Genomic DNA, 15,273 nt, shown 5'->3' on the forward strand with positions numbered 1-15,273 from the left:
CCGTGAAAACCCGTATCTGGTAACCCGGATCAAAAATTCTGATGATCGTAACAATGAGCTCAAGACTGCCTGTATCAGAACACAATAGCTCACTCACCTCTTTGCCAAAGAAGAATCTACATCCCATTGGAGAAGTATACTTATTACTCATCTGGTGTAACGTTCCAGATAAACCAGCAGGACCACAGAAGAATACTCCACAATCCGTATCGGGGTGTTTATTCGCAATAGATTCAAAGACTTTATCCCACTGTGACAACAGCTGGTCAGCTTTACCCTTGTATACGTGGACGAGCCAGAAAAAAAGGAAGCTGACATACGTTAGGCCTACCAAAATGGGTTGGAGATCTCAACTTTGTAATTGTGTCTGTATTCGCGCCGACATCTTGAATAAGAAGGTTATTCATCTTATCCTCGCTATACGAATCATCAGCTATCGACTTATCGTTGTTGATACACGTCAGACAGATGACTATTCCCAAGATGATAAGAGATGGATAAGCGCTCACTCGATCTTAGCTGTCAGATAAATGTGTATCTCAATTCTACCTTCTATATCCTCAGCTTCGACGGCTTGGAGTAAACTGTGAAACCCTATATAATATCTTGGTCAGCTGCACCCTCTTATCGAGAAAGTGGAGGGAGAAGCGAAAATTGACTGACATTCAGCAGATCCGAAATCTCGTATGACCCAGACGAAGTATACTTTCGACAACCTAGTTTTCTTCTCCTTACCAAAGTTGTTCATTCGATACCTAACGATTCCGCACTAAGTCATCGAACGATAAGACGTATTCCAGCAGCGACCACATACCATATTGATTTCAATATCGAAGCGAAGGGTGTCACTCCGATACCAGCTGAGCAATGTATCAGCTTCATGGCCTGTCAGAAGAGGGCATTACATAGCTGACTGACCACCAACAAGAAGAATCGTTTCATATTTCGTAAAATCTTCACTTGCTGATCCAAATGGTCTATAATACCTGCATCAGCTTTTTTGTACGCAAGAGTCGCAAAAAATAGCTGACCCATCGACCATCACTCGCGGTAAGACCTATTTCGCATAATTAGCTACATGCCATGACCATGGAACAGGCGGCCGTCAACGAACCTTGTTGACCGGAGCGGTAACGACTTTACCGCCATGAGCCTCCTCTTCTTTGGTCATTTTACCATCAAAATCAGCTCCCAGCGCCTTCGCGAATGCCTAACAAAGCTCCACATAAGCTTTGATGTCTACAAAACAGTCTGGCGGGGTTTGTCCAGCTCACGTTTGTCCAATCACCAACACAGCGGATATGCACAGATATATAGTCTTCTTCGGGTGCGGAAGTCAAGGTGAAAGGATGGTATTGCCAATACGAGATCTGTTCGTTCTGTCAGCTTGAAATGAGCAATCAATCAGGCTCGCGAAGCTAACCTCAGGGCAATTGATCTGTCATGTATGCCTTAGATTAGCTATGCACTTGAGCGGTATGTTGTTAGCCAGCTGACTGACAAAGATATATTGACCAGCACGTCTATTCGTGTTCTCCTTCTTGATCTGTACTTCTAACACTTTCGAAGGATGTTGAACTACTTTGGAGATATAAGTAACATGTCGAGCTGAATTATGATTGTCAGCTAATTTAACATTTATGTCCTTATCAGCTCACCTCTCACTTCGCGTAAGATCCGCTCAGATATCCAGACCAATCCACCTGGAAGCCAATATTTCTGAATTGAAAAGTTAGCTAATTTGTCTCGTTTGACCTCGTCAGAAGAAGCAAATGTAGCTGACCCAGAACACACCAATCGTACCTGCCGAGCAGAATGGTGGCCTATCAGGCTGAATCATACCTGCCAATTTATTTTCAGCTGTGATCATCATGTATGGTACGAAATTACTCTCACAGAACATGCCATGCAATTGCCACCCGATAAAAAAGATGATGAACAGCTAGTGAAGTGTAATCAGCTTTTACGTCGTCTGGAATGCGATTTGCCAGCTGACTTACATGATGTGAATACCAGAACCGTTCAAAATGAGCTCTTCTTCTCTTTTCCATGGCAAACCAAACCATTATGCCAAGTGCCAACCACATGATCCATCCTGTAGCACCGGGACCAGTGATGAAATTGAACTCGAGGAAACCAATTATCCCACTTTAAAACCGTCAGCTGCGAGTATATGGAAATCCAATCCCTTAGCTGACTCACGTATTGGTTGCTATGGCCAGCAAAGCCTGAACAAATTGAGTGACATCAGCTACCATACGACCCCGACGACACAGACAGCTGACTTACAAAAGTGCGCATATGTGCGATAGTGTGAATCAGCGAAAACAGTACGATCATCCACGCCACTTGTTCTACGACATTATCAGCTTGGGATAGGTCGCTCAATCGCAAATAATAGCTTACTGTGAAAAGTGATATTCTTGTCGAAAGGTAGCACATCGTTCAGAGGTGTTCTACGAAGTAGAGATATGAAATTTCTGCAAACCGGAAAGAGGATGAAAATGACATCAACTGTGCAGCCCAGGATTGTCAGCTGGAGTAAGGGGCAGACGCTTGTTCTTCAGCTTACTATGCAGTACCTGTGCGGCACCTCGAGCAACAGCTACGAATCAGTCCTGTCAGCTCAATCAACCGTAAAGCGTTCTGGAGAGCTAACTCACAGAATGTCCAATTGAAGCTCGATCTAGCGGTAACGAAATTATCCTTAATCTGGTAGTGAACGAGGGCAAAGGCAAAAGCCATACAGTGAAGGAAAATCCAAAGAAAGAAGAAAATCCTTTTACTTCCTATGAATGAGGTGCTCATCATCAGCTCACTGAGCCCCTGTTTCCGGGATCTTGTAGAAGAGCTGATCTAGCTTACCTTCATTGACCATCCACACTTTCATTTTCTCAATCCACCCCAGTGCTTTACTACCCGCTCCACGCTGATCACCAACTTTACTCATGGTATGCATCAAACCTTGCAATCTTCCTCTTTCAGTCTTGTTCCTTGATAAGAATGTCAGACCATTGTTGTTAGGCCGATCTGAAGACTGACTTGCGTTAGGCCCAGTAAAGGAATATCCCAAAGGTCTAGGTGGTCCAGAGTCAAAAGAAAGGTTTGAAAATCGTTTTGGCATTTCAAGTGAAGCTGTAAATGATATCGGGAAGGAAGCTTTGCTGTGGGAAAGATTTGCGCAGATATACTGGCCAGCAGTATAAGGCTTCTTATGAAAATTAGAGGTTAGAAAAGGGTGACTCGGTGAAAATGAAGGATCAGAAACAGAAAAAGGATTCAACAGTCTTGGTCATCGTTGTCTTTTAGTCTATAGTTACAGTCAGATGAATTGAAGCTGCGTCAATCTCGCTAAGAGACCATCTTTCCCATGGTCTGATAGAGGGAGACCGAAACTTGACGACAATGGTCAATGCGCTGCGATCTCCCTAAATACTTACTCCTTAGTCGCTCAGTGATTAGCTATACGAGTCAGTCCGAAGTGTTCCTAAAGGGTAGCTGAACAAAGTGAGCTCGTAACGTGAGGGTTCCAGACTTTGCGACAGAGAGCACAGAAGAACAAGGATACAAGAGGTTTAATTCGTCTCGCATGACCATTTTGATGTAGACAGGTTCAACAACACGCGATGGTCCAAGCGTCATCTCCTGTTATCACGTGACACTTTAATACAACCCAGATTGAGTGAAATCATACGCGTCTAGATCTGAGAACATTGCGAATAAGTTGACTCATCGAAATCATATCGTCAAAAGAGCATCATCACTCCTTCTCATACTGCCGATTCACCTGTAACTTGCGATTGTTAGCAGTCGTCTACCGAAGTGCCCGTAGATCGGTCTCCTCGGAGCTGAAACAAGAAGCAGAGCAATGCCTGGCGCAAGCGGTTCCCAAATCTCATTGTCTTCTGCCCATATATACACCTTACAACGCGATCCCAATCTTCCTCCGCCAATACGCTCGAATCATCTACCAATATCATCTCAAACTTCTCCAGACGATTCTATCTCCTCCTCTCCAGCCAAAATACTCACGAGCTCAAACGAAGTTGAGATTCATGTTGATGGTATGGGGGATGAAGACGAATTTGCTGGATTAGAGATGATGGGTTTAACTCAGTGGGAGAGGGAAGTACCTTCGTCGACTCGGAAGGCGTCAGATCGCAAAGAAAGAGCAGAAGCTGAGGAACAAATCGATGAACTGGATGAAAGCGATCTTGAACGACCTTTCGATTTAGTGCAAAGCGCAGAGGAAGATGTAGTGATGGATGATCAGGTGGCAAATCATTCTTCTATAGGTAAGCTGGCTCAATCTGCTGCTTACCATGTCCCTCATTCGATCAATTACAAAAGAACAAGCTGACTTCGGAATCCTTCCAGCCGCCCATTCATCTCCGCCTCTGCGAACTCCAGCTTTTTCTTTACCCTCACTCAATTCAGATATTCCTTCCGGCCCTTATCCTCAAACCCCTCAAACTGCTGAATCGCATCGACATAATCACCAAATTCTTAACCCCAATGTATCCACCCCTCTCTCATGGTCGCATCCACATTCACCATCACCCTTATCTTCAAGGGACAGATCCGATCCACAGACCAAGCGATCTTTGATGATTCTGTCTGACGACTCAGATATGGAGGATGTCGATAAAGAGAATCAAGATAGCCGCTTGCCCGGTCATGGTTGCTCGTCTCAGGCATCCAACAAAAGCAACAGGAAAGGAAAAGGAAAACAATTAGCCGAATCAGAAGATGACGAAGAGCCTTTAGCCTTGAAAAAGAGAAAGAGGGGAAGAATGCACAAACTGATTGAATCGGACGAAGAGAATGAAGAACCTTTATCTGTCCAACGAAGAAGAAGAGTTCTGAATAAGCTGAATGATGAAGAAGAGGATGAACCTCTGGCAGTCCAGCAAAGAAGAAGGGAAAAGGGCAAACAGAAAGATATATCACCTGGTGGCGGATATGAAGGGGAAATATCATTTGATTATGACTTCACGGAAGACATTTTAGAGAATAGAGTGGATGATACATCTGTGAGGAAGGACACGTTGGATGATCTATTCAAAGATGATGAAAACTATGAATATGATCAAAGGGGAGAAGAACAGGTACATAAAGATATTCAACAGCAGAAAGATGAAGAAGATCTATTTGATTTTGATCAATTTGGTGATTTCCCATTTGATCAAATTGATCTTGAATTGGCTAATTCCAATAATAAATCACAAAATATAATTAAATCTAAAATCAGATTAAAATCAAAATCGAAATCACCACAAAAGGAAAGACAATTACATAATAACCTTTTTCCTTCTGATGAAGTGAATGTATATAAACATCATGATAAATCGAATTTCAGAGATGATGATGAAATGATTAATAGATATTTTGATAATCCAGAATGGAATTTTCCTTTAATAAGTGATTTAAATGAAAAATGGCAAGATTTTTATAAAAATCATTGGAGAAGAGGAGTAGATAAATTAAAATCAACATCAAAACAAAAAGAAAATCAAAAAAATATGAGAATTGGTGGAATTCTTTCTGAAGATGAAGAAAGTGAAGAAGAACGTTGGATTCCACCTACACAATCAATTGCAAAGAAAATTACAAATGGATCAATCAAAAGAGGACCGTGGGGATTGAGAGGACGTGGAAGAGGTGCATGGAGAGGTAGAGGTGGAGTAAGAGCTAGAGGACGAACGGTAAAGAGGAAGTGAGTGAAGGAAAGTTGACGAGAAATATTGAAAAGAGAAAGAATGTAGACAAATCTGTACGATGATATTTACCAGATATACTTGAATGTTATGCTGATGTATTCACAATTGTATCGCTTATAATACTAAAATGCCCTATGCATGATCATAATTAGATTTTAATACTCTAAGCCAAAAACGCTGTTATACAATGCTTATCAAATCCTGCAAATTCAGGTCCAACAATTTGCAAGACAGTATTAGTATAAGATGATAATCTACTTCTTTCCTCCACGTCTTTTTGATCCACTCTTTTCATCATCTTTATCTTTTTTATCATTTAAAAAACCACCTAATTCTAAAGCATCACGTGCAGCTTGATTAATATGTTTAAATCTATCTGGACCTAATTGTATACCTCCAAACCATCTAGTTACAACAATTAAAACATTTTCTAATTCTAAAATTTCTAATAAATGTTTTAATCTTGATCCAGCAGCTGTTTCACCATCATCATCATAATCTATTTTCAAAAAATCATTTTAAGATGATTTAGTAAATATTAAAATCTGAAATTTAAAATTTAAAACTCGAAACCAAAAAAAAAAAAGTTAAACTAACCTGTATTATAAATTTTTCCAGCTGGACCTCCAGAATCTTTAACTAATCTATAAGCAAATATAGCAGGATGAGCAGCTTTTGCAATTTTTTTATCATTTAATAATTCATTAATTAATAAAGGAATTTCTTTTTCATTTGAAATTTTAATTGAATGTCCAATAAAAGTTGATTTTCTATCAATTATTGGATTTGAAGTAAAAAATTTAAATTTTGAAATATCAATTATTTCTTCTTCATTATTTTGAGATCCATATGAAAATGTACTTCTTGTTAAATTTGGTTTATTATTATTATTATTGTCATCATTTAAAGTTAAACCTTCATTTTCATATTCATATTTCAAATTTTCAATTTGATTTTCATGATTATTTATATCTAATGTTGACATTCCTCTTATTAAATGATGTGGTATTTCATTTTTTGAACGTAATTTATTACGATCTTCTTCTCTTGCTGATTCTCCTTCTTGTGATATTGATAAATTTGATATATACCAATTTCTAACTATTGTTTGAACGTGAGTTAAACCATCAAAAACGCAAACATCTCCTGGAGAAAATGTTATTCCGTTTGAAGAGATATATGTCCGTGTTATATCACCGACTGTACACAAAATCATCAGAATACGATATCACGACTGGGTATATATAATAATAATCAAAATAGACAGACTCACACAATCCACTATCTATCCCAAAATTACCCAGATATCTACCCAGAAGTTGCAATTGAGGCGGACTTGAATTCGGATAAGTAGGCGGAAGACTAACTAAGACTCTCATATTTGGTGGATCTTCAGGTACTTTCTGCTCATCTATACCTTCTAAATGATCACCTTGCTCCCAAACGGGTAAAGTCACTTCATATCTAATTCTCTCACCAGGGATAAACCCTATATCATAATCAAAAATTGCATTGGCATAATCTTGACTCTCACTACGTCTTTCCATACCACTAGAAGATGGTCCTAGATAAGAACTTGATGGTATTGGTGGAGGCAATTCTGTGTTTGTTGATGAAGTTGATATCAAAGAAGACGGTCTTGATGCGAAAGATAATTTAACGGCTGAAGATCCGTATATGGATAGTAATGCTTCTAGCTCATATCCTATAGCTACTAGATGAGGATCAGAATCTTGATATTCTGGTGAGGTTAACCTTTCGATGAACTGATTGAATGATTTTCTATCACATTAGCTTTCTGAAATAGCATTCTGCCATTCTTTCCTGACTACACAACTCACCCGTAATAGAACTGCCTCAGGATCTCTATATTGTTCAGGTGGACTACGCCTGCTACTTTCCAAATCTTTGCCTGATCCTTCCAAGTTTGATAAAGCGGCTTGTCTAGCTTCTGACTGAAACGACAAATGGGACGATGTACTTTGATATGGTGGATTGTCTGAGCTTCGTGTTTGCGATGAAGACCGCAGGATTGACGCAGAGGTGGACATGATGGTAGAAGAGATTGTGACGAGGAAAATCGTTGTAGTGGAAAAGCAGAAATAGGTCGACCGAACACTTGAGACCAATTCAAGAAGGACTTGAGAAGTGAGGTCTCTTAAGAGGCAGTGAATACCGGAGACGATGTATCCTTTTCTAACTTTTGATTGATTTCACTTGGGTTGATCGAATTCACCTGAAATGATTACGAGATAAAGGGCGATTAGACAATTGATGACGCTGATGTTTCAGCGTATGAAATGATGAATTGACATCAACAACTGGTGTGTTTCGGAGCTTAGCGACAACTATTCAAAGAAGTATTGTCTGTTGATTTCATCGTTTCGTTGTTGATGATTAATGCAGTAGCCCTTTGTAGGGTTAGTCTACATGATCTGAATTGAATTAGGTCACTAACCTGCATTGATCGATCAATTGGGAATGACCCAGTCTAAATTCCTTTGATCAAGATTTAAGGAACAAAATGAAAAGTCACACACCTTATTTACCACGTGATATTTTAATCTAATATCAATGATGGGCGACCGTGTGAAAGTATACGGTGTATTTGTGTATCCGGAGCCATCAAAAGACAATGAAATCACTGTGAATTATCGATAAGAAATGTTTAGTACTGTACAATGAACCGAGTACAAAGATAAGAAGAGGAATCATCCCATCGCATTTCTGATCATTCTCTCATACCCAACTTGCAGATACATCCCCCCATTCGCTGAGCTGTACCAAGGTAGTGATTGACATCATGTCAGACACTACCTTACCATCAACAAGCTCTTACTTCGTCGAGCTTCATGAGCTCAGATATGACGTAGATCAGATGGTGAAGGGCGTGGATGCTGCTTTAGCGAGAAAGGCGACAAACAACAAGACATCTCGTGAGTAGATCATCTGCTTAAGCCATCCACGAGACTCGACTGCTAAACTTTCTATACGCCTTAGCTGCATCATCGTCAACACCTCTTTTCCACCTCCACACGTGCACTATAGAGACTACTTTGAAAGTTCCCCAGTCCCAATTCGAATACTTCGGCGGCAGAGTGCAGCCCAATCCTGCATATCAAACATATACAGAACTTAGAAGTAAGCTGAGTCATGCCGTCGATCCATTCGTTCCTTTAGACATCGGTCACGGACTGGACGTTGTTAGACCATATCTGGGCTCGCCTGGACATTGGGGTCCCTACTCACCTCTCAAACCCGGGGTCAAGGTTTACCTTCCTGGTGCTCACAAGAAAAAGCATTTAACACAACTTGATACTTTGATCAAATCGGTCAGTAAAGAATGGATACCAGCAGCTTCAGCTTGGGATTCACAAAATTGGTTACATGCTATATTAGCTTTAGATCCCAACTCGGAATCCACCAGAAAGGGTAACTATAGGGATGGTAAGCAGCGTTTCCAGCTGAACACAAACTTGCAGATCTGTTGGATTCCTGAAGACTCTACACCCGGCGGGGTAGATATTAAATTACTCATCACTGTCAAAGTTATGGTGGATCCGCACACCATATTGGAACCGCTCCCTGAACTCGGCCGCGATATGCTAGGCTTGATCTTACACTCTTTGATACCTTCACCAACATCAACAGATGGATACATCAACGAGTTAGAAGCTCGAGCCAATGCTCTTAATGCATTTTATGCGTGCTTAAGATCTGCACCCGACCTACCGTTCAATTTCGTCGCTGGTCAGCTCCAACCCAAAGAAATGGTATCGAAGCTTCTGCCTTTCCAGACTAGGACTTTGAGACTGCTTCTTCAACGCGAGCGTGGAACTTCGATAAGCCATTCGGATCCGATCGGCTTCTGGAAGAAGTATGACTTTGGGACAAAAGGTAGCAAGATCGCCTATAGACGTTTGACCGGGGATTTGAAGCTAGTCGGAAGTTCCTCCTCATCAAGCCATATAGTAAACACAGATAAGAAGGGCAAAGGAAGAGCCTTTGAGCCTTCGCCGGAAAGGGCGCTGGATGATTTGGACCGTGAGGAGGAGACCGAAGTCCCAACGCTGCTAGATCTATCGGGTGTAAGGGGCACCATGCTTTGCGAAGAGATGGGTTAGTATACCCCAACTCTGATTGTCAGAATTGTTGCTCACGATCATGGATTACAGGGTTAGGGAAAACTGTCGAAGCTATCGCTCTTGTCTTGCTCAACCGGCATCCGCTTTCCAGGTCGCGCGTGCTTCCACCAAGAGCGCTCAACAACGAAACGGCACAAGCGAAATCTTCTACAAATCCGAAAGATAAACGCCTACCAAAAGCACCTGTACCTGTTATTGATCTATTAAAGGGCACTCCAGGTATGGAAATTGAAGAAGTCAAGAAATGGGTTGAAAGTGAACAATTGGCTTTCAGAGACAAAAAGGCTTGGGATGAGCAGGCTCAAATGAATGTCACTGAAGTAGCAGTAAGTCCACCTACATGATTCTAATCTGGGTACACCCTGAAAAACGAAACACCTCACAGACTACGCTCATCGTCACACCGCCACCATTACTCAAACAATGGGTAGCGGAGATGGAAAAACACGCTCCCAGCCTACGAGTATGCGTATATGAAGGATGGAAGTCGCTTCAGAAGGGTGTAGAAAAGCAAAGAGCAGCCAGAATGAGAGCTGCTGAAGCTGAGAAGAAACGAAAGGCTGTGGAATTCAGAGATCAGACTAGGACGAAATACTCTAGATCCAATGCGAGTCGACGGGTCAAAGTCGAGGCAGCAAATGAAATCATCGATGTCGATGAGCCTGAAGTCAAGCCTCAGATGGTTGAGGAAGAAGAAGGAACGTTACAAGTCACCCAAAGGCAATTCGTGGAGTATGTCAGAGCGCACGATATAGTCGTTACCACTTACCAGTGAGTCCACTCGATTGTCGAATGTTGATACATCATGCTAATTTCGTTATTAGGGATTGTAAGATTCTTATCTTACGTTGACGACTCAGGGGTACTGACTGACTCATTGAAATCCAGTATCGTCTGACTTGAAGGTAGCTCTACCTGCTCCCAAGCGAAGTAGGCGGTCTACCGCCAATTACAAGATGAATGAGAGACCCCGAAGTCCCTTAGTCATGGTAGAGTCAGTTGTTCTCTAACTCATGTCTGCGAAGCAGAAGCGACTGACACGTGTCTTAGATGGTGGCGAGTAATCATGGATGAAGTCCAATTGGCAGGCGATTCGTCAGACTCGGCGTGAGTCGCTCTTGCCTCCGCTCCGTCCGTCGGGATCGGCACTGACGGTTGATCCTAGAAACATGGTGTCTTTGATACCCCGTAAAAATTCTCTAGCTGTTTCCGGTACACCCGCTAGAGCAGACATCAAGGATTTAATGGGATCTCTCAAATTCTTGCGAGTCCCCATCATTCCTCATGACACTCGATTGTGGCATCGACTACAGCAACCATCGATGCGAGCCGCATTTGAAGGCCTGTTCAGAAGCATCGCCGTCAGAACAACCAAGCGAGAAGTGAGTTTTTTTCGTACACACTTCGGCCACACTGTATAAATCACGTGGAAAAGCTGGAAGCTGACTTTTTCTTAGGTTTCTGGCGAATTTAGTCTTCCTCATCAGAACAGATTCGTCGTACCAATCGAGTTGTCAGAAATTGAAATGGCTTATTACAATGATACCCTTGATCGATCTCGGGACCGACTTCATTTACCTGCCGATCGGCGCGAAGCACGACCGGAAGATTGGACTCTTGACAGAGGGGCTTTCATCGTTTGTTTGAGAAATCTCAGACAGATTTGCACTCACATACAAGTTGGTCAAATGGGTGATCATTTGCCTCGAGGCGGTGGTGGAGGAGAGAGAAGATTACATCTTGGTAGATCATTGATGACTATGCCCGAAGCCCTGGAGAGAATGAGAAACGATCACACCCAAGAGTTCTTGCTCGAAAGCAGAAAACAGGTAGGTCTGTCCTTCTGAGGTCAGTCGAAGGGTAAGCTGACATAGGCTTTCAGATGCGGCTCATGATCAAGAAGGCTCAATTGACGTCGCACAACGAGGAGGACGAACTTCGATACCTCACGGCGCTGAATGTAAGTACGACTTCCGATTTCCGGTCGACGCGAGGACTCATACGCTGTATAGCTCTACGATAAAGTCAAGACGACGCTCAGCAAGCAACTGACATCGGTCCATGAACATCTGAAGAATCTACTAGGAGACAGGGAGGATACAGTTGACATTGATGGGACGCCTGATCGCCAGCAGTCTCAACAGGAAAGGGAGAGAATCTTAGCAATTCAAGCGACTAAGGCCTCGTAGGCTATCTTGTTTGGGGGGAAAAGCAATATAGCTAATGACTATTCATGTAGGATCCGGGATATCTCAATTGTCCTGCATCAAGCTTGGTTCTATGAAGGTGATGTTAGGCACATGCGCAAAGAGCAAGAAGCAGAAAGTAAGGCCTTCAACAACGTGGACGTACGCATTCCCAGCTGATCAATGGGAATTTTGTAGTCGATGCTTATGCTCAGGCCGACTCGATTAGGAAAGAGATTCTGAAAGGCCCTTTGCAAACAGCCAATACTTCTGTCGAATTCCTGAAAGGACAACTCCGTCACACATCAGCACTGCATGATGTGGAGGAACTCCAGACTGACGAGACTGACAATCGAGGTGGAATGTTGTCGAACAGCATCATCACCCAAGCCAACGACTTGCTGGAAATCATGAACGACAAGTCAGTTAGCTCCATTCTGTGTGAGGAGAGGGTAGCTGATCCGGCTTAACCTGTAGCGCATTTTTGGTGTTTGAGTGGAGGGCAAAGATATTAGCATTATTGTCGTCGCCAATAGATGCTGAAAATAACGAACCTCTCCAGCAAGGTGAAAGCACAGACGTTGTGGATCCTGAGGCCGAGTACTATGCGGAAGCGCTCAAAGCCCAAGGAGAAGGTGAGCCATCGTTTTGGTGTTGTCCACAGCAGCTTCTGCACATAGCTAATCCTGCGTTGATAGTCGAGGCGTATATGGCGGCCTTCGCAGCTGCGATAGCCGATCGAAAAGGTCAGTTGGATCGCCGGAGTTTGAACCTGTAGCTTACAGCCGATATCAGAGTTCTTGTTGGAGAATCGAAGTTTATTGGCAGAACATGATGCAAGGCAGACCAAGCAGGTCAGTAACGTTCAAACTCGTCTACCCTTACTTAGCTGATCAACGAATTGGTTATAGCGAAGTACCAAAGCAGCCTTAAATGCTGTTGTGGATGATCCAACACTTGAAATGCCTAACGAGGTCCAGGAACAAGCCAAGCTACTCATGAGCGAAAGACAAGTCAGTGATCATAGATGCGCAAAAAGTAGATTACGCTGATCTGTGCGATCACAGGCATTCCGAGATGCAAGAGTCGAGAAGGGATGCGAAAGACCTCTAAAGGGACTTCTCATCGATCTGAATGGTGAGCTGGGCAGTCCTTCCGATAGCTGATGGAGATGACCGAGCTGATTCCGCAAATCAGGTATTGCCAACGGACCGCACAGACATGAAGAGGTCACAATTGCCCGAGAGACGGCTAAATTCCTGAAAGCTTATATCGATGAGCAGAGTGAGTGACTGGTTCTGTATCATGGTGACATGTTAGCTAACAACACAAATACAGCCAAATACGTGGAGAAGCTGAACAAGGAGTTAGACCTATTCCAAAACACCTTCAACAAGCGTGTCAAATATTTCGCTGCATTGCAAGAGATCTCTGATTCGGTAAGTGCGCAACCGAATACGCAAACAGCAGCTTGGCTGATGTGTACATCAATCCAATGCAGGTTTCAGCACCGGAGATGAAGAAGAAACCCTTGGCAGCTGAATTGATTGATTGTAATAAAGACATCGATGAATTAGAGGTCAAATTAGCTAGAATGGTAGTCAAGGGGCGATACTTGCAGTTTTTGGGTAATAAGGATGACGATAATGGAGATATCAAGGAAGATTGTATAATCTGCTTTGGAAGTAGTGATGATACACAGGCGGTATTGTTGGAGTGTGGTCACTATTTCTGTTTGGTATGTTCACTCACATGTTTCTAAATGTTGATACCGATCGAAAATGGGCAGCTAATGAGTCCTTTTTTGTTAGTCATGTTACAAGGAATACAGAAAGTCTCCGATGGGTAGAAGATGTCCTTCGTGCAGAACAGAAAGTGAGTCAGCTTTTGCTTTACCCGAGAAACATGGAAGCTAATTCAGATCGGATCTTGCAGTTAACACGAAAGAAATAACCCGGATCAAGTTGAAATCTGACCAACCTGGCGATCCTTCGGATGAAGCTGAAGTTGATAAAATAAACGGAGATGAATCTACCGGACCTGCATCTCAAATTGTACCTGAAATCTTATCGGAGGAGGCAGAGAACGAACGTAGAGCGGCTGATCTGAGGAGACTGAAAATGATGGATGTCGAGAAGATCCGGGGTATCATGAATATGGACATGCTCGGAGAATATGGATCTAAGGTGAGTTTCCAGATGATGTGTTTAGTCTGGATAGTGTATAGCGTTGCTGACGTATGGTACTCGAAAAGATCAATTTCTTGGTCAAGCATTTGCTTTCCTACAAGTCCAGGGAGCCGGATGGTAAGCTGGGCCTTCTCTTGGTAGCCATGATGAAGATAGCAGCTAACTCTGGTCTGCAGCACGTCATGTTATCTTCTCGAATTGGTCAGACAGTTTGAACAGTGAGTCATGATACTCCTACAAGAAAATCTCGAGCTGACGACATAACCTGTATTAGTCGTAATGCAAGCACTAAGATCGAATGATATCAAGTATACCTCTTTTGACGAAGGGAAAAAGAGAAAAGATGTCGTAGATGAGTTCTTGAAAGATGAGAGTATAAAGGTATTCTTATTACATGCTGAAAGGGAGAGGTGGGTTCCAGTCACAAAGGTCAGGTTCATGCATTGTGTCTGATAGCTGATATGAGTGTTTTGTAGTTCTGGATTAACCCTTACAAGTTGTACTGTTGTGCATTTACTTGAACCTGTACTGAGACATAGTTTTGAACTGCAAGGTTAGACCAGCATACTCTGCTGTTGTAGGACATGTTTCCGGAGATAAGCTGACCCATCGTTTGATTCAGCTATTGGACGAGTTGACCGGTGAGCAGGATGACCGTGGCTGACTCCGGTGCTTGGTTTTAAGCTAATGTTTTTGGTTCGAAGATTGGGTCAAAAGAAGGAAACCACCGTCTTTTGGTGAGTGAATTGGTAGCAAATCATCTTCGCACTACGATATTGGTCGTTCAAGCTAACCTAATGTATCAATGTGTAGCTATGCCACTCTCGAAACTGTTGAATCTCGAATTTTATCTCAAGGTGTTCGGAACGGAACTTCGATTTACCTTGATGCAGAGAATGCGGATCAACAAGTAGCGGAATTACCCAACGTAGCTTCTGCTGCTAGTAAAGGTGGGGATGTTGCTGGTGAAGGCAATGAGGAGGATTTGTTAGGCTTGATCTGGTAGCTGTGAAATCAATCAGGAATTGGTCTT

General features: G+C 42.6%; 4 protein-coding genes across 4 annotated transcripts; 2 read left to right on the forward strand and 2 right to left on the reverse strand.

Annotated features, from left to right (window-relative positions):
- Positions 1-29: 29 nt before the first annotated feature.
- I206_101620 (uncharacterized protein) lies at positions 30-3,124 on the reverse strand (the record flags this gene model as incomplete). The annotated part of the gene is made up of 22 exons (XM_070202427.1): positions 30-38; positions 98-250; positions 321-417; positions 510-594; positions 664-755; positions 815-860; positions 919-977; positions 1,032-1,057; positions 1,115-1,210; positions 1,275-1,370; positions 1,424-1,438; positions 1,502-1,608; positions 1,659-1,719; positions 1,784-1,842; positions 1,897-1,942; positions 2,001-2,148; positions 2,203-2,228; positions 2,290-2,354; positions 2,407-2,514; positions 2,573-2,605; positions 2,664-2,789; positions 2,866-3,124. 22 exons carry the CDS (start codon positions 3,122-3,124, stop codon positions 30-32), a joined length of 1,812 nt encoding a protein of 603 aa, XP_070058528.1.
- A 744-nt stretch (positions 3,125-3,868) lies between these two features.
- On the forward strand, positions 3,869-5,720 carry I206_101621 (uncharacterized protein; the record flags this gene model as incomplete). The annotated part of the gene is made up of 2 exons (XM_019158114.1): positions 3,869-4,295; positions 4,378-5,720. The coding sequence occupies 2 exons, from the start codon at positions 3,869-3,871 to the stop codon at positions 5,718-5,720; spliced, it is 1,770 nt and encodes a 589-aa protein (XP_019008727.1).
- A 254-nt stretch (positions 5,721-5,974) lies between these two features.
- On the reverse strand, positions 5,975-7,771 carry I206_101622 (uncharacterized protein; the record flags this gene model as incomplete). The annotated part of the gene is made up of 4 exons (XM_070202428.1): positions 5,975-6,219; positions 6,318-6,920; positions 6,994-7,486; positions 7,562-7,771. The coding sequence occupies 4 exons, from the start codon at positions 7,769-7,771 to the stop codon at positions 5,975-5,977; spliced, it is 1,551 nt and encodes a 516-aa protein (XP_070058529.1).
- A 752-nt stretch (positions 7,772-8,523) lies between these two features.
- On the forward strand, positions 8,524-15,246 carry I206_101623 (uncharacterized protein; the record flags this gene model as incomplete). The annotated part of the gene is made up of 30 exons (XM_070202429.1): positions 8,524-8,656; positions 8,721-9,839; positions 9,896-10,191; positions 10,251-10,574; positions 10,621-10,636; positions 10,754-10,859; positions 10,916-10,972; positions 11,031-11,247; positions 11,323-11,694; positions 11,748-11,825; positions 11,878-12,050; positions 12,105-12,190; positions 12,250-12,472; positions 12,529-12,686; positions 12,750-12,797; positions 12,847-12,905; positions 12,963-13,064; positions 13,119-13,188; positions 13,249-13,335; positions 13,390-13,490; positions 13,553-13,789; positions 13,863-13,926; positions 13,987-14,237; positions 14,306-14,357; positions 14,417-14,458; positions 14,515-14,650; positions 14,717-14,793; positions 14,863-14,881; positions 14,945-14,977; positions 15,054-15,246. 30 exons carry the CDS (start codon positions 8,524-8,526, stop codon positions 15,244-15,246), a joined length of 4,929 nt encoding a protein of 1,642 aa, XP_070058530.1.
- Between the last annotated feature and the right edge of the window lie 27 nt (positions 15,247-15,273).

Source organism: Kwoniella pini, chromosome 2 (assembly GCF_000512605.2).
Source record: "Kwoniella pini CBS 10737 chromosome 2, complete sequence".
Taxonomy (NCBI): Eukaryota; Fungi; Basidiomycota; class Tremellomycetes; order Tremellales; family Cryptococcaceae; genus Kwoniella; species Kwoniella pini.